The sequence below is a fragment of the Nesoenas mayeri genome (genome assembly GCF_963082525.1).
Source record: "Nesoenas mayeri genome assembly, chromosome: 2".
Classification (NCBI taxonomy): Eukaryota; Metazoa; Chordata; class Aves; order Columbiformes; family Columbidae; genus Nesoenas; species Nesoenas mayeri.
The window spans coordinates 69,679,200-69,698,843 of NC_137543.1; the positions used below are offsets into that span (position 1 = coordinate 69,679,200).

Consider the following 19,644-nt stretch of genomic DNA (forward strand, 5'->3'; position numbering starts at 1 on the left):
TGTGTTAATGGAAACTGGTGGGACTCACCTATCTCTGTGACAGTGTGCAGCCACTAACTGTAGCTTTAAACTCTGGATTTAAACTGTTTTCTTCAAACTTTAATAAACTATCATTTTTACTACACTGCAGCAGAGAGGTTTAGATGAAACAAGGGCAAACTCAGCATATATGCATATTTGGGGTTTGTCACTGTGGTGTTTTAAATTGTATTTCTATTTTGCTGACTGAGTCAGATGAACCTTAGTACTAGTAGTGTCAGTAATAGCCATTATAATATGTAAAAGTTATGCCCCTAGATGTTGTGAATAGTCATAGATAGGAAGTCTTGTCTTTTCTGTGTTTTAACACTTAAATATTATACACTTTTAGAAGTATTTTCTTAGTAAAAATCATGAGAGGTAGACCATGAGAGGAGATGATAGGGGTAGAAACTGTAGACAGAAAGTGAGGTTGCTATGCCCTGTTCTATGACTGGGAGATTGTGTCCGGCCAGTTAGTACGTGTTGGGTTTTTTCTTTTATTTTCCTTTTTATTTCTTCCCCCGTAGTTTTGCTTTTTTTCCTTTCCTTCCTGTTTCACCTCTCCTGTGCCTACTGAGAATGGAGTGGGACAGCCTGCTTGTGTGCTGTTTCTCAGACAGTGAAAATAGGATATTCTAAATTTGATAATAGCACATTTGTTTATTTTCTGAACACTAAATGGCTATGCTATATTTCAGTAATATCACTCACTGTGGAGAAGATGACTGTTATTACCTGATATAAACCAAATTTTCTCTGTGTCTTATTCCCAACACATTCTTGTTCTTTTAGATATGTCTGTAATATCTTATACTTGCTAGGTAACTGAAAAAATGCTTGCATAAATCTGATGAATTTAAATTAGAAGCGTGTGTTTTGCAAGGAAAATGTAACACATGAAATGAATGGTCCTTTGTTGGGCTGACTGTTAGTCTTTCATGAAGTAAAATGGTAATTAATGCTTTTTAACAGTTGAGTTAAAATATACAGTAATCATATACAGACACTTTCAATAGTTTATGTTAGTCCACGTTCCAGTTTTTTCTTCTTTTTTATTCTTGCAGTATTAATTACTTGCCTCACTCCCCTTGTTGAAAAATGTAAAGAAAAATTAAGTGTATATATATGTAGTAAATCTTTCTTGCCCTGAATGCTTTATTGAAAGAGAGACTCTGACCCTATCAGCTAAATCTGTTTTATAACAAAAAAGTTTAACTTATCTTCGATATTAAATATGGACACTTGTCCTGGACTTTTACCACAGTTCAGTAATATTTAGATATTAACTATAAAACGCCTTGCAGTGTACTGATGAATCACTTCAATCCAACTTACCCATTTTTGCCATGCTGGTCTTCAGTGGATTTGAACTGACATAATTAAAATGTGTCAGGGAAAAAAAAAAAACCAGATTTGCAATTTCAGTATTTCTTTTCCATTAGAGGAGAGAGTAGCTTTTCATAGTCCTGCTAATATTCATTGTCTTTAGAGGGCTCTTTTTTTACTGCCTAGCCTGCTGTCTGAGACTATCAAAAAAGGTGTTAGTTAATGCTCATTATAACTAATGAATAGCTTTGGTATAAAAAAAAAAATAATCTGAAACATTTTTTGAGAGTTTCTAGAAAACACTGTAAAATGCTAATTTTTAATCACTGAATTGTTATGTCTGGGCCCTCAAGTCTTAATTATAATCATGCAGCTGCTTGATTTTTATAAACTAAATATGTTCGCATCTATTTCATTTACTGTATCTGGAGCTCAAGACTGTGCAAGCTGCAATATGTGCCGGATATCACTCTTCTGTATTTCTCAGGCTGCCATCTGCATTTCATGGGTGGGGGATGGTTTTCACCAGTTTTGTTTCAGCCCCTGGGCAATGTCTTGAGTCCTTTTTGTCAAAATGTACCTTCAAACTGATCTGTTCTGATATAGTGCTTTTTGAGACAAATACGTAGGTAAAACTCATATAATGACTTGCTGTGTACTTAATCCTACAGAGGCATGTTTGGAACCTTGGTGGGTATCAGATCTATAGGAGCCACCACTGCTGGCAAAGTACATACACCTGCATTTATTTCCCTATACGCCTTTTTTTTTTTCTTCTTGACAATACCGAATATAATTATTTTCTTAATAACTGAATTTCTTCCTTGCTGTGTTTACTCACTTAAGAGAATCAATCAAGTTCTATTTTCTTTCTTTAAAACACTACACAATTTAGAAAACAAATTATGTGTTACAGCTCTGTTTAGAGAGCATAAAATGTATCAGTTATTAACATTTCTTCTTCTACTTCTTTAAATGCATTGTACTGTATCAACGTGTCAACACCTATTTATTGTTAAATACTTTAAATGAGCATGCTGGAGATGAGGGTCAAGAATATTTTGTCATTTATTATATTGTTTCTCAGAAGAACACAGTGATTGTTTTTAAAATGTGCTTTGTGCAAACATGCTAGCTTCTAACTGAAATTTATGAGCTATATCCTACAGGCTGTAACTCAAAAAAAAAAAAAAAAAAAAGAGTAGAAAACAGAGCAAACCATGTGCATAGGTGAGCTACAGAAACCAGGGCAAGCTCATGAGTCTTGTGTTTGGTGTAGCTAGACTGCTTATGCTACCAAAATTATCTAAGTTACTTTCATATTCAAGTACAATATGAGGCTCAGACATAGTGAAAAGAAGCAATTTTTCTCTCCCAGATTAGTGTCTGCAGAAAAGATTGGAGCTGTCTATTACATATGTATTATGGACAAAAAATTGCTCTAATCCCAAATTAATGTATTTTAAATAGAGCTTTATTCACAGGGCATGAATAGGTTTGCCTGTCTAAGCCAACTGTCTCAAATCACAGCTGCACATAAAACCTGTCATCAAAGACAATGCTGGAGAGGACTTCAAGAGGATTTTTTTTTAGCCCAGGGCTCCCCAGCCTTTGTGAAGAAAGCCTCCCCTGTTAGTTCTTTCTCCTCTTTGTTGCTCTACTGCTGTGCATCTCATCTGATTGTAACTGCCACTAGACAATTAACACTAACATAGACATGGAGCCCACACCGAGCCTTTCAAAGTCTCATAGGTTGCTTTCTGTGTTATACCACACTGTTATGGCTGTGCCTCACCAGTTCAGAACAGGTAACCCAGTCTATCTTCTGACTGTGTGCTGTACTCTGTCACTATATTTATCCCATGTCTATATGTGTATGCACATGATACTACTACTGTTTTGTTTTTAAAATTATTTCAAGGATAGTAATTGAGATAAAACATACTAATTAGTAAATGGACTTGTTTTATAACTGTTTTTCAGTTAAAATTGACTTTCCCTAGTCTGGAATTCAGCTTCACTGAAAATGTTGTTCTTGAGAGATTTGCATTTGCTACATTTCTTATTTTAAGAGAAGTAGAAAATTTCTCTGTGTTCTATAAGGTTACATATCTTCAGATGTCCTTGAACACCAAGATATGTATTAGGGGAGCAAAATGAAAAGAGGGTCTTGTGGCTTTCCTTTAAGACAGAAAATAAGTTACATCATGAGGCTTTTTTATTTCTAAAGTTATTTCTGTGGAAAAGATGCTTTAATTTTGGTGTTTTTTCCAAATTTCTGTCATACCAACAGGCCACCTGGCATCAACCTGTCCTGACCATCTGCTGTCCTGATAGGTAGCCTGGATAGAGCTCCTGGAAGAGGCTGCCCTGAAAAATGTTTCCCTTTCAGTGCAACAGGTTTAAACCATAGCAGCTGATTTTTAAATGCAGGCTAATGGACTTGTGCAGGGAATTCTTTTTGATTGCAATTTTTCCTTTTATTAGCCTGCTCTAGTACCTGAAGATTTACCACCATTGCAGTCTGTCTTGATAAAGGTACTGTGACACTTTCCAAATTTGGAATAAGGAAACCCTCAGTGGTGGAGAGGAGCAGATCATCATTACTGATTTGCTTTTCTGTGAGACTAGTGCAATCTGTATGCTGCTGTCATTTAAGGGCAAAAGGCTACAGTGAAAATGAAGTAGTCATATTGGAGTTTGTGACATTGTTTCAAGACCAGGTTGGGAAATTCTAAAATACCTTTGATTTCAGCAGTAACCTTCAAATCTAAGTTGGCTTTAACTGGGGCAATAGACAGATTATATTTTAGTATCATGTACTCTGACCTGCTTGCTCTTGCATCAGATGTTAGTTCTGTTCTTGAAAGACTGCACTGCCCATCTCCAACTTAACTTCTGGTTCTTGGTATTGATATATTTTTAAAAAGCCTAGGGGTTATTGTGCCCAGTAATTCATGCATAGGATTCTTCAGTGATGAGTTGTTACAAGAACAGAAAATAAAAAACTTAAAAGAAACTAGTTTGCTCTTTACCTTCAAGTAAATAAGTGAAAATTTAAATGGCTAAAATGAGTTTGCTTCTTTCCTTATGTTCAAGTATTTGTTGTAAAATAAAAATCTTCAGATATAAATGTTTCAATAACACACATTTTAAACACTTCAGGAACTTAAAATACCAAAGTCCAAGGTTTGCCATGAAAATGTAAAGACATGAAATCAAATAGTATTTAAGTAGCTTTGAACTTCAGTTTTCCCTGCCTGTTTGATTCCTTTTTCTCAAGCATCCTCTGGTACCTGAGGTGTGAGTCAGATGTTCACACTTCACAGTGCAATGAGAAATGAAAGTGAATGAATGACAAGAAACAAAAACTGCAACCCACTGTGTTGTTTAATGGTCTTAACCTCCGAGACCACAGCTGTGGGAAGCTGTGTGGTTTTCCACTGCTCAGTATGAAAAGGGAAGGGTGTCCACCACTCTTTCCTGTTTGTGAATTTGAATTTTAATCTGGCTTTGTGAGAATACCATGCCTTGTTGCCAACACCCACACTTGCCCCCTGATTGAATGTTGTCTCGTTAAATAAACTGGTGTTTCTTTCAGACAAGGAAGTGTTAGATGCAAAGGGTTGTTGAAACAAACAGGTTTCATTGTGGTTCAGGACAATCTTATTCATGTTACCCATGCAGGACCAATTTCTCCTTTATAATGGGGAGCAGAGCTAATTTTTGAACTTGTGCATTCAGGTTTCATGGTTTGCACTTTTTTAAAATTTTTTTTATACTGTAGGTGGAATAGTTTGGAGTGTTCATATAGCTGTTGCTCGCCCTCTTAATGCCTTTTTTTCATGTTTTGAACAGCCTTTTCTGAGTGGGAAGGGTACTTGTTGGTAAGAATATATAAATTTATTTACATAAGATGCTATCATAAGGGAAAAAATAACTGAATTATTGGCTTGGAAAAATAACCTGATAAAGATGTGTGGAGGGTCTTGCTACTTGAACTGTACTCAGTTTCTTTTGTTCACTCTGTAATTAAATAAACCAAAGATGTATGTTTGGTTTGCAACAGCAGACGGCATAGGAGCAAGCATTTTGGTAGTTTTTTACACTAGATTCAATGGCCTGACAAGAAAAGATTAGCTGTGAAATTTTCTGTTTAACCAAAAGGATTATTGTAAAACACATTTCCAAGTGCTAAGGTATAGTATGAGTCAGTAAGAAAAACTTACTGACAGGTGAGGCTTTATAGATCTTATATTTAGAGTCATATCTTGATTGATGAGATAAATCTGGCTAGTTATTCATAGATGTGAGTGTGTGGTGTATGAGGAAAACCAGAAGGCTGGGTGGGTTGAGGAGAGGTTGGTCTCATCTTTGCCAAAAGAGAGTTACCAAGAATATGGAGCCAACTCTTCTTGGAGGCACACAGCAAAAATGTGTGAGGCAAAGGACACAAGTTATAGCAAGATATAAGTTATAGCAATGCTTAAAAGACACTGAGAAAAAAAAAAAAAATCATACTGAGATTAGTTAAACCCTTGTACACATTGACAGAAAGGCAGAGTTGTTTCCACCCTTGGAGAATGTCATAATGCAACGTGGCAAGGAGCTGAACATCCTCATCTAACATTGTTGGCTGTTCTTTGAACAGGAGTTTAGATGATCTCTCAAGTTCCCTTCCAACCTAAATTACTTTGAGTCTACAATTCTGCTTGTTAGAAATGCAACATATTCCTGCATAAGCTTTTTCTCTTAAAGTTAAACATGTTTGCAAAGCTATAAACCTCTTTAACTTGCATTCTAAAACTATCTTTTGCTGGTGATATAGATGGCATAATGTGTACAGTCACGGAGTTGAAGGGGAAGGAAATGAAATGATGAACTAGTATAGAAAAAGGAAATTCACTTACACTGTGCTATGAATTTCTGGAAGTGCATATACACTCCTGGTATAAGTGTGATGCATCATCTGGTGAAGCTATTGCACTGAAAATAGATTTCCTGAACGTATGCTGTATTTGTTCAATTCTTTCAGCTTAGCATTTTGATAGACAATAAACTGTAGCTGCATGGTGAGCTTTAGTGAATGTGCTATGGGAACACATCATTATTTTAACTAAAATATGATTCCTTTTGTGAACAAAATTTTTGGAGCATTACTGTTGATGAAAGTACCATTCCAATTTATCCACCCTAATCCTAGTGACTACTTTCCTGGTAGAAAATTGCAAATAATTTAAATAATAATTTTAAACTATTTATCCGTAGTTTTTAATCATATGCAGATATGGTCAATTTCTTGTTCCTAAAATCTGCTGCCTTCCACAAGTCTGTTGTTCTTGTTTGTGTACTTCAGTTATTCTCAAGGAAGGATTCTTTCTAATACTAGGCAATGGATCTGAGAACATTTCAGTTAATTTCAAATTAGTCTTTTAAGACTGCTGCTAATAGACTTTTATGAGTTTTTCTGTGCTCTTACACTCAAATATACATTCAAATAGAATATTGCTTACATGTGACCCTTTCTTTTTAAATATATATCCTTATTAAAATGTACTACACTTTTCTTGCCAATTCAAAAACCAATCATCTTGCATCCAAAAAGAGAGTCTCAATGTTGAATTGCAAATCTGTGATAAGGCAAATTTTGCAGCAAGCCAAGAAGTCGCAGAGTATCAGAATACATGGAAGTTTCATGGGAAGTCAGTAAACTGGAATACGGTCAATAGAGTTAATGCAGAGTACATGAAAGTATCTTTTTATGGGTGATGGCAGCAGCTTACAAATGTGAATGTTTGAAATTTATAGAAAATCACTAAGAAACTTGTGTGTACCATGAAGTCCTCAAGTTTTTCTCTAATGATACTCTTAAGTATGCAGCACAAAAAGTTTACATGTCATTTTTATGGTCTTTCTGTTCATAGCAATGCTGAATAATCTGTATATAAATTTATCTAAAAGGCAACAAAAAGGTGTTGCTGCAAATATCTTCCACTTGTTTGGCTTATGAATAATAATCCCAGTTTTAATGGTGAGTTCTCAGAAAAGAGGTGATAATGGAAGTGTTGACACATTCAGTCTCCTTAGCAGGTGTTACAATAAAAGAAGCTTTAAGAACCTCAAGAACAGCACAAGGGCAAAACCTACAGATGTTTCCTTCAGTTGTTTGTAAAGAGGGAGTTTTGCTACCATGCTATTGTTTCAGTTGTCCCTTTTCTCTTGGGGTTTTACTCCACTGTATTTCATCGTACTCAGTTCTCAGAATAGCAGAATTCCCTGGTAGGGCACAGCAAATTGGGGAGGAGGGATCTTTCTTTATGACCTTTCCTTTCTCTCCTCCTGACAGGAGAGTTAAGACTTTTCAGGGCAAAGAGTTTTATTATGAAGATCAGCACCAACATAGAAACCTATATTGAGTGGAAAATTGAAAGGGCATCATTTTAGATAGATTGTGGAGTAAGAAAAAGAAATTACATGCAGTTTTGAAGTGTCTGCTTGTTAGCTGCACCAATGGAAAGCTTAATCTCCTTGCAAGGAAGGGCGCTCTTTCTCGATGAAAAAGTTGAATGGCTGGTCTGGTGAGTGTTGCTTTTATTGACTTAAAATATGCTCCTTGTCATACATTGTAAAATGGGGAAGATACGTTCGTAAAATGTGGAATACTGCATAGCCAGAAAAGATCTAGTTATTCCCGTTTAAGGTACTTTATCATCTTGGTGTGTAATTAAATGCTAGAAATACTATCTAACTCAGTTGCAGAACAAAATTCTGCAGCTCTAGCATGCTGAGCTACTAAGGACTTCAGGAAGACAGAGCTGCATTGTCCCCAGTGAGTTATTTTAAGCTTTGAATTTGGTCACTTCCTAAGTTAAATTTTTGGTTACCTTTTTCCATTTTAAAAGGTTACAAAATGAGTCAGTAACTCTTTGAGACCTGATATGTTTGAATTAAAGTGCAATAATTCAACAGATCAACCTTCAGCAAATATTACTAAGAATTAATATCCCACATTTAAGTCTTCAAATATATTGAGATGGTGAAATATTTGCTGTAAGTTTACACACAGTATATGAATGGAAGCCCAAGTTTTTTTCTGTCACTAACATCTTCACTCTACTGGGAGGAAAGAGGGGAGATAATATATTAAAATGCGATGCAATGTAATTCTATGTGTGTAAATTTTTGATGAGGGCTTTTGCAAGGATTAACTTACAACAACCTGTTTTCTACAGAGAATTTGCTCTACAGCAGCAGAACATAGAAAGGATGTACAGTTTCATTGTTCTTTGCCTCACAAGGAAATCAATTAGCTGAAATGAAAATAAATTCAATATTTCTTTATTTTTAGCATGCCTTCCTGAGGAAATAAGACTTATGTCATTGCACTGCCCATCTGCCTCTGTTCCCACTGGAGAATGTTGGAGAATTGCAGTCAAATCTAATGTAGGAGTCAAGTTTTCAACAATGCAAAGTTTTCTACAAGATTAGTGAAAGTCACCTTAAACTAGCATTTTCCTCTCACTGAGCAATTACAGTGCAAGTTCAGTGATTCTCTGTTCCATTTAGGCGTGGGATGGTCAGGCAACGAGTGCATGTTCCCAAAGGATCTGCAGTGCACTGCTGGCACTTAGGGGCTAAAAATACTGTGGGAATTGCAAACAAGGAGAACCAGAGGCATTTGTGGGAGAACTGAGGTGGATGTCAGTAGAAACAGAAGAGGGGCATGATGGCAGTAAAAATCAAAGAAGTTTAGTGCTTTACAAAAGAAAAAAAAAAAAGAATAATTTCTTCATGTTGTAGAACACATACAGGAAAATGCATCTGAACTGATACTGCTATTCTTACTGTAGTTTGGATGAAGCATAGTAAATAATTCTTAGTATTGAAGCTGTCTTAGAGAACAAGAATTGAAATTTTAACTGTATGCTGTGAATTGTTGCCTATAATTTGACAATTCAGCAACTCTACATTCAGACCAAACTACTTCATGTTTGTATTTTTCCAGCATGGACTTATATTAATCCAGGTTTTTTGGTCACTGCTTAATTAAATTTGTAAAGGTATCCCATCTGTCTTAAATTCACTTTGCTTTGCAAGCACCTTTTTGATAACTTCTACTTTCAATTTTATCTTAGTATTACAACTATTGTTTAAATTGATGTAGTATAGTTTAGCTCACTGTTTCAGGTGATCTCTGATGAAGCTAACTGAATTCCTTGGAAAATGCTATGTACTGCAAATTTTTATTTCTTTTCCATGATAGATTTTCTTCATCTGTGTAACCACCTCTGCTTCAGTTATGCTTTGTCTTAAAGTTCTCTGTCAACATCTGTTCTGCTCTCACATTGAGAATAAGTGTCAGAAACCTCATGCTTCTGAAGCTGCCTGTGCTCTTTTCTTGTTACCTATGCATAAAGATTTTGCCACACTTGACTTTTTGCAAAATACAGTAAGTGATGGCTGCAGTCACTGTGTTCCACATCTAAAGCTTCCTTAAGTGACATGGTGTGTCTTGCTAAATAATTGCCTCTGTAAACTCCTACATAGTTTAAGTTGCAGTAGCAGATGTGCGTTGTCTGTAATTGGGCTTGTGCCAAAAGTGGAAGTGAGTTGTTAGAGCTCCCTGGGATTTTTAAGTGTTTCATAGATTCCATAATTGTCTGTCTCAGATTTTCAGCATAGGATTAAATATTCTTTGGTTTACTGTAATCACACCTTTTGGCTTTTATGCAGGCATTTTACTTTTTATTAGAGTTCAGTTCTTATTTTCCTGAAGCTTTAACTTATGTTCATTTACCATTTTGGTTTTTTGACAGGTCATCTGAACAAGAATCACCAAAGTGAGTTTTCTTTAAACTTTCTACTATTTTAGCTTTAAGATATGGAATAAAATATATAACTTGAACTGATTTCTCAAAGTAGTGGTCTTGTATGGTTAGAAGATAACCCTAAAGGTATAAACCAATGAAGACTGTAAAGATTTTTTTGAAAAAATTAGGTGTTTGGATCAGAATGTGGGAGGTGTTAAGTCCTAATACACCCCTAATCACTAATAATAAAAAAGCTGTTCAAAAATAGTTGTAAAACTGAGGCAAAAATCCACTAGCAAGTTTATCTGGTAACTCTCTATATTATACCAAAAGTCATTAACTGAAATAATTTGTCATATTTTTCTGGTATGTAAAATTTTTTCTACATTGGAAAATCATTATGAACTGTCATCTCAGCTTGCAAGTGAAACGTTAACGCTTAAATTGCTATGGTCTGAAAAACTGATGATGTATTTACATATACAGTGTTCTTTCTTGCTTGATATCGACCTCACAGGAATTACGGAAGGTCCTCAAAGATATCAGATAAAAACAAAATTTTGACAGTATAATTCCTCTAAGTGTCATTACAGTTCACTACTTCAAAGTGTTTTCCACTTACTCAGAGAGCCAGGTGGATAATATCTCCTGAACACTGGGAAATATTTTCTGTAATAACTGCAAATTCTGCAAATGTTGCGCAGAACACTTCATCCCCATTACTAAGTACAGGTAGTATAACTGAACATCAGAAATATTATGGCAAGAATACATTTGCTTGATAGCACCTTTCAGAATGTTCGCATTTATTGCAGTCAGATTTCCACAAGCTGAGAAATAAGTGTTTGCATTGCTAGAGTTTGCTGCAATGCAAAAAGCCTATGTTAAAAGCCTAAGTTATATTACTCTATAGTGTAGTATTACTTCTTCATTGACAGCCAGCCGTGGTGGCTGGAAATGGTTCAGAAAAGCTCAAATATATAGTTACACTAGTACCAGAGCAGAAAGAAATGTTTGAATTTACAAATTTTGCTGTCGAGGTTTACTTGGCTGTACTTCTGCTACTTGAACCCTGTCAGAATTTGATGTTGCTTTTAGGGATAAACTGCAACAAGCAACTAACAGTACTTGTACTTCCAAGGATCAAACATGCTCCATTGTGGTGCTGGGTTGTCATCAGTAGCAGTGCAGAGTGTTCTTGCAAAATGTACTGCTGCTGAGCATGGGATCTGTCATGGAAGTGAAAGAAAGGTCTGTCTGCAGTGGGGCAGTACAAGTGGCTAGAACTCTGTGCCGTATACAGCGCTGTATGTTAGTGACAGAGAAGAGTGTCTTAGCTATACCTGAGCTTTCCCCAGGACAGAGATTTTTCACAGTGTTATGTAGCATTTATAAAGACAGAGCACTTAGTTTGTGTGGTATCTGTGAGTTTGGTCCAATTAAAGAAGGGCTTTAGTTGTCTAATAGGACTGTATTTCATCCTTTTCGTAAGAGGGCATGTGCTAAAAGAATGTCTGAAATGTACTGAAGCACCACTAGGCAACTTGGGCAATTCTAAGATTTGAGATATTCAAAACTAAGATTTTTAAGATTCTAAGATTTGAGATATTAAAAAAAAAAAAAAACTTTTGTTATCCTTGAATTTTAAGGTTCTTGAATCAGTAGACCAGGTCTGTGACCCAGTTTAATTCTGGGTCCTTCTACATGGTTCCAACTACCTCAATTGCACAATATATTAACTGTAATTAAACCTTTCATTGTCACTTCATTTCCTATTTTTCTGACAATTTACTATGGCTTTTCTGCAAACCACCTCCTCCCAGAGGGCTAAGGTTGAGATAGCACTCATGAGAGGGAGGAATGAAAATGAAAGTGCTGTGCATGAAAGACAGTGGAATCACGGCAGAAGTTTTTCATGGGTAGGATTGGCAACTGAAGTGTTTTTCCCCTGGGGTTTGGCTCTCTTCACGTTACTGTGATTTCCTGTACCACTGTGACATCCAAATATTTTGTTTTAAATGTTATTGCTACTCTGTTTGGTTTTTTGTCCATTCTTCTGGATATCCACTTATCAAATGATAGGCTTAAATCATATTCCCGTCCTATTATCTAGCATCTCAAGAAGTGGTGTTATATCTGAAGTTGGCTCGCTCTTTTAACTGGGCAGTACATTTGTATGTTGTACTATTTAATTTAAAAATCCTGATAGCAATACCTTTGTAATATTTATTTATCCTTTTTAAATGAAGGAATGTATTGGGAAACAGTCCAGTGCAGAGACCTCTGACCCATATCTCACCTAAAGCCTTCGCTGAGTCTCCCAATGGAGTTGGTAACATTTCCAGCTCTTACCCATTGGAAGGGGTGGATAAGCAGTTCTTAGAAACATATGACAACATTACAAAAAGTAACTCAACAGAAGATTCCAGTCAGTACTACTGTGATAAGGTATGTCCAATTGTATGCTTTTAAAGTCAAAACTAGTACTGAAAGTAGCTTTGAACTGTAGACTAAGAATGCACAAAAATTTTGCTTGCATTTCAGGATGAGTGTGTTTTATGCAGTAACAAGAATAAATCTTGTCTTACTACTCGAATTTATCAAGATCATGTACAAAACATGGCAGGCAAGCCTGCCAGCTGCATTGATTTCCACAGTGTCTGAGCTTCCAGAAGCATCTGCAGGGGAAGTTCCTAGTGGAATGGGAATCCATACATTTCCTCCAAGGGGAAAGATCAGATAACTCACGTTGCTCTCTGTCTTGATATCAGGCACAACTCTGCTTTATCCAAGACGTCTCTTCTTCAGGGTGGCTAAACATCATCCTTTGTATTCTGCACTGACAAGAGCACAGCAGCTCCCTGCTGGTGTTACGTTATTTCCCTCATTTCTCCAGCCTGTTCCAGAGGGTGCTAAACAGCTTCCTAACCTGCCTGTCCAGTAGCTGCTGCCAACTTTTAACCCTTCTGTTTTGCGGATCTCTTGCAGAAGATATTAATGCACCCACTTAGAGGAGAAAAACTGGGGAAAAGTAGTCACTTCATGGTCTTCAGAGTAGATTTGATTCAAATACGTTGCACCTAACTATCTTTTTTTTTTCCTTTTAAGTCACCTTTAGTAAAGACAACACATTGAAAATTTTAATAGGAGCTATCATTTGAGAAAGCTAACATGAGAGTAACAGTGTTAGGACAGAGCAAGCAGAGAACATGTTTGCTGTTACGTATGTTGCTATTTTTACAATTTAAAAAGTTATGATCACGAGCATATTCTGTAACTTTAGCTTCTTCATATTTTAAATATGGATTTATGTATTCTTGTTCACATCTAAAATTGGAATTTGGATGTACTATTTTCTAATTTGCTGCAACTTTCTTTTAAAAATTAGGAAACTTTTTTTTTCTATATATTGCAGAATGATGTAATTGAGGGAGATTTACTTTTGGTGCGTATCATACCAGACGAAGACGGGAAGTTTGGATTTAATCTAAAGGTAAACCAGCAATCTTGTAGTTATTTTTAAATGCTTTATAGAAATACTATGCTTTGATTTAATGGTTATTCTTCATTTTTAATGCAATGCTTTGAGAAAAGCAATATATTTTACAGGAATTTCTTATGCGCAGAGTTTTTAGAAGTGGCAGCCTAATCATTAAATGCTAAAGCATCATTTACAGAAATGAGCCTTTACTAGTTCTGTGGGTTTTAGTTGCATATACTATGGGCATGGCACATTTCCAAAGCAGAATGCCTATTTGGCAGCTTAAATATGAACTCGAAAGCCTAATTTAAAGCATCAACTTTTGGAAAATTAGACCTCTGTATTATAAAACAAGTTAGATAGTTTGTGCTATCCAACTGAACATATCCATTAAAAAATAGTAGTTGAAAGGTGAAAATTAATTTATGAAGAAAATTGAAATTACTAATGATAAATGACTTGTAAATTTATTACATTCCCTCACTGAAATTCCATTTAGGCTGACAGAGTAGTGTGAAGCAGCCATAATATTAAAATCAGGGCAGAGTTTGATCTTTCCACCCTGGGCATTTTATTGATGGGGCTGTGATAGAACGTCATGTAAAGAGAGAGTAAGGGAGTACAGTTGTCTGGAGCTGTGATCCTGCCTAATCCCTTTGCAGGTTTGTCACAATGTCTCAGCTTGCAAATTCAAGTGTTGGATTACGCTTCCTTGAATGGTAGAGTTAGAATAAATGCTGCATTTGATCTCTTTATTGCATACTAAAATATATGACCAAGCGAAGGCCCTAGGTCTAGTTTACCAGACATTGGTAGTTTTAAAGATACTGCACCTTCCCACCCCCATTTACTGATGAAAATTCCTTTATACCAGCCCTGCCTATAATGACAGAGCATAAATTTTGTATAAAAACAAAAGTGATTACGTGTTTTAAATACTGCTTATGCTTATTATAATGGTAAATTTATTGTTGTTATTTACTTGACATCCCTCTAGGGTGGCGTAGATCAAAAAATGCCATTAGTGGTATCAAGAATAACTCCAGGATCGCCTGTAAGTAAATTCTTAATATTTTCAATCCCTTCCTTTACTATTCTCTCCACCAACATAAGCAGTATGAGCTGTTCTCTTTCAAAACTGTCTCGACCAGTGGTTTCTTAAACCACAGATTAAAAGATCTGGAAATGTTAGCCAAACAAATTACCAGCAGAAAACATATTTGTTTTCCCCTGACATCTCAAAAAGTGCATCTTGAAGTGGAAAATGTTTGATGAGGAGCAAGAGCAATGATTAAAGATTTGAAACAGTGTCTATTAAAGGAGTAGTCTGGGCCTCTGCAGCCTAGGAAAAAAAAAAAATTAGTTTAAGGGAGATGTAGTAGAGATCTGTAAGATTAGGAGCATTTTGAGCAGAGAATTCCAGTCAAAGAACTACAGGCTACCAAAGCAAGTTAGTGGAAGTCAGGTTCTTCATGCTTATTGAAGCAGTTCTTCATGCATAAGATAGTATACCTGTGAAATTCAAAGGATGCTGTGGTTAAGATACTTGTTTGGGTGGTCAGGAGAGGACAAACCTTGGGAGAAAAACCTTCTGACAGTTGCTGACTAGACAAACCACAACAGGCTGAGGAAATCCTTAGGGTTAAAAATATTTATAGGATGGGAGAGTACTTAGCAGGAGAGGGAGAAAGGGTGCAGAACAATGTTTTCTCTGTTCCTATTTTGCCATGAATTTTTGCTTATGGAAATATTTATGAACTAGGTGGAACATTCATGAGAATTAACACAACCATTGAGGACTCTTGCTGAACTGTGTACCAATAATAGTCATATAACATCTTGGTAACTTTTTTCTAAATAATTAGTATGTAAATTTGTGAGGGTATATGTTATCTCAATTTTTTTTCCTCTCACCTTCTTCCAAAGTGTATTTCACAACTGTCATAAAATAATTTCAGTGCAATCTTGATAGGAAATATTGCTGACTTAATCGCAAAAATCCAATGTACTCTTCACATTTTAGACTCTTTTGGAATATGATAAGCAGTCACAGGGCTGATATCTAAATGTCATTATGTAAATCAGGCTAAAACAGATTGTTTGAGAAACTGTTTTTGTCACATTTATGATTGCTGGTTTGACTTATGCAGTGCATAGTACTCCATGATGAACTACAATAATTATTTGAATAAAATAGTAGAAAATTATCATTATAACTTAAATCCACAAAGTGAAATTAAAACAGTACTTAAAATATTTCATGGTCAACCTAGACAACTTCTTGAGGGTGATTTGAGATACTGAAGTTAATGTAGGGCAAACAGGCTCATTTCATGATCAGAGAATAAAAGATGCTTTTCCAGAGGCAGTGATTTCTTTTGTCAGATTCAGATTGTTTTCTGGAAAGTATTGATCTGGTGGTTTTTTATGTTGGATTGAAAAAGGACTGGACTTCTAACTTATACACTTCATTTAAGCATCTCCAGTTAGTGGCATAGCCACCAAGTGAGCAAGTCAAGAGTCAGGGAATAAATTGGGAACAGTCATCCAATACAATATACTCAACAGGAGTGTTGTAGAACTGATGTCATGCTACAGCAAGGAGGAAAAAAATACTTTTTTTTTGAGCAATGTAATATTAACATTGATTATATTGTTTTCCATAAACTAAGTTTCACCTGTTCCTGACTGTTTAATGAAATGTAGCTGTAATTGGAAATTCAAGTTAAGCAGTCTATGGAACACATTGTTATGTTATTATAGTTCAATGATGGCTCTGTTCATTGTGTTTGCTACTATTTTATCTTGCTCTAGATTTACTTAGTACCCTGTAAACTGTCTCAGGGATGCTGCTTGGTCATACTATTTGCTAAGATTATTTCTCAGTTTAGGAGGTCACTTTTTCCCACTCTCCTACAAAAAGATCTGAGGAAGCAAATATCACCAAAATAAGGCCGTATTTGCTCTTTCAGGTCCTAACTTTATTTTTAAAATCCCCCTCTAATACAGCAGCAAGGGAAGATTGTAGGACAGAGCAGCCAAAGTTGTTGTGGGAGAGCATTAAATCTAAGAACAATCATTTATTGCATCTGGTATTTTTTTTTTAACTAAAGTACTGTACTGATTTTTTTCACAAGTGTTATTAATGTCCTAAGGTACTAAAGTAGTCATTATGGTTTTATTTAATAGAGCTTCTCATTGAAAAATAGGGTGCATGCTTCTAGAAGCAATAACAAGGTGATTAGCATAAAATAAAACATTGGGTGTGTACAATAGGACAGGAAGCCTTTAACATAATTAATTGTCTGGAAAAGCTCGGTATCTGAAAAATCTACAAATTATGCTTACATGGAAGGAATTAATTCTCCTTTGAGAGAGATTTTATTTAGTCAGATAATTCAAGTAAGATAGATGAGCCATTAACATGTCACATGACTAAAAAGTTTCTTTGAGCAAAGATGTTAATGTCTTTCTGTAATAAAGAATGAAAGCCAGCAGCCAGCCAAGAAATCTAAATTATACACAAATATAGGAGATCAGAAACTATTCCCTCCATGTTCTTTTGAACTTCTTGGCTCTCCTAGGCTCACCTGATATTGTCTTTATATCACTTCTTTTTTCAAATAATTGTCATTCAGAAATAATAACTTATATCTCAAATAAAAATATTTCTGAGTTATTAAATCAATCAGTCATTCATAGCTGCATTCTTCAGTCTTACCTTTGTCAACTGTACAAAATATGGAAAGGGAGATTTTGGGGAGCTGTGAATACCTAATTAAATCAGTGTTGAGCAACACTGTGGTTGTTCCTAATTCCCATTATTTTTCTGTTTACATTTGTCTTTTTAACTAATCATTATCGATCTTTCTTATCTTTTATTATTTTCTTTCCATATTTCTTTGGGAAAAGCTGGGGAAAACTATTGCTTTTTAAAAATTTTTAACCAGCTTTTCTGCTTGGGAGGTTTTCCTCTTGCATGCATCTATCTTTTGTCTGTCTTCTTTACCCGTTTTGTGGTACTCGTACATTGTCCTGTCACTGGGCACCACTGAAGAGAGCCCAGCTCCCTCTTCTCTGCACCTTCCCTTCAAGTATTTATATAACTCAAAAAGATTCCCCCTGAGCCTTCTCTTCTCTAAGCTAAACACTCCCAGCTCTCTCAGCCTTTCCTCATACTAGGATGCTCAAGTGCCTTAATCATCTTCGTAGCATCATCGTCATATTCTGGCCATACCTTGAATTGCTTTGCACTGGACTTAGAGCTAAGAATACAAAGAAGGGTGGCAGAAAAAAGCCAAACAAACCCTAGGGTTCAACAGTTAATCTAAATTGCTGCATCCAAGACAAGAAAAAAAATGTAAGTTTTCATTTGAGATGGGGAAAACTTTGCTTTAGTGTTCTCTGCAGCACAGGTAGCAAAAGACTGTGTCACAAATGTAGGGTACTTGAGCATCATAGGTTGAATACTTACCTGCATCTTCTTGCTAAAACTTTCAGTGAATGAAGTGAGGAAGAATATTCTCTATTTGTAGATATCATTTGATATCCACCAAACAAGAATCTGATAAATAACAAAATTATCAAATTTTAAAAGTGCATGCCTGGGGAATATCATGTTACTTAAATTACACTAATCAAAATAATATTTGGATTTCTTGGTATTCACTGCATAAAAACTGAAGTGTGTTTTCTAATGTACCCAAAACACTTTTTCCAAAAATTAATTTGCAAATAGCTATAACCAGTGGTTGTTGAGGCTTGGAGTCTGAAATTTAGATCTTTAAGAGCAATCTGATGATGACTATTTGATAACTACAAAATCTTTTTATAGCTATCAATATGCTGTTTGAAGTGTTTCTTGTCTTCATTGAGAGGCTTTGAAGCAAGAAAGACAGCTTTAGAATGTAATCCTTTGGTAGAACTTCTGACACAGAAGATTAAACCCTGTGAGGAGAACTCCAAAGACGTGATGAGCTTATTATCCTGAAGTGTTCCTGCTTACATGACTGGCTACAATGACACTAATGTGTTTCTTTGGTCTTGAAACAGGCTGATAAATGCATTCCAAAACTGAATGAAGGTGATCAGATAGTATTAATTAATGGTCGAGATATCTCAGAGCACACGCATGACCAGGTGGTCATGTTCATAAAAGCCAGCAGAGAATCTCACACGAGAGAGCTTGCACTTTTGGTCAGGAGGAAAGGTAACTGGGCTAATTTTATTCATTTTAATCTTTTTTATAAAGTTGCTCTAATGCTTGGTGGTATACCCTCTTCTGTTTACATAAATATATTCTCATTGCACTGGGAATACATCTGTGTTAAAAAGCACATCTCCCTGCATTTGAATTAGTAGTACAAATAGTTGCTACTACATAGGTTCTCACCACTGCAACAAGGAATTTATCAAGTTAGAATTTCTTCTTATTTTTTAAGTTTAAAAATCTAGGAGTACAAACAGCCCCTTGCAAAAGTTGTGATGCTTGTTGGGGGTTGGTTTTGTACATATAGCATATTTTCACAAATCCCCAGTTGCGAGTTTGCGAATACCCATTGGCTGTTTCCCGGCACAATTATACAATGAAATAAGTCAAATAAGCCTTTTTTTTTCTTTTTTTCTTTTTTTCTCTCTTTCCATTCTTAGAATAGACATTTTGTGACATTATTGAGCTTGATTTGTGCTGGCTGCTTGCTAAACTGCTACCAGCAAACAAGAGACAAACTGTGAAATATACAGTGTCTTTAGCATGTGTATTTAAAATAAAAAATAAAAAGCATCCAGCTTGGTTTTGCTTGTTCCATATTTAGACACATGCAGATCTCAAAAGCTTTCAGATGATGTGAAACTTCTAGTTTATTATTTACCTTCCTCAAGAGCTATGGTAAGACCTCAACAAACATGATCATGGAAGGGCTTTGCCCAGTTTCTGATTACGTTAAGGATTGTGCGTCATTGAGAAACAGGAGGGAATAAAACTGCCTATTTGATACATATTTCTGT

The 19,644-nt window shown here is 35.6% G+C and overlaps 1 protein-coding gene across 2 annotated transcripts in view; it reads left to right on the plus strand.

Moving 5' to 3' along the window:
* Positions 1–19,644, plus strand: part of PTPN3 (protein tyrosine phosphatase non-receptor type 3) — a gene marked incomplete at both ends in the record, with an annotated part of 168,030 nt that overhangs the window by 126,608 nt on the left and 21,778 nt on the right. For both annotated transcript variants that reach the window (XM_080339540.1, XM_080339541.1), the window contains 5 exons: positions 10,164–10,187; positions 12,407–12,605; positions 13,573–13,650; positions 14,636–14,692; positions 18,691–18,847. In XM_080339540.1, coding sequence (XP_080195666.1) covers positions 10,164–10,187; positions 12,407–12,605; positions 13,573–13,650; positions 14,636–14,692; positions 18,691–18,847 — 515 coding nt within the window. The remainder of the gene's footprint in view (positions 1–10,163; positions 10,188–12,406; positions 12,606–13,572; positions 13,651–14,635; positions 14,693–18,690; positions 18,848–19,644) is intronic.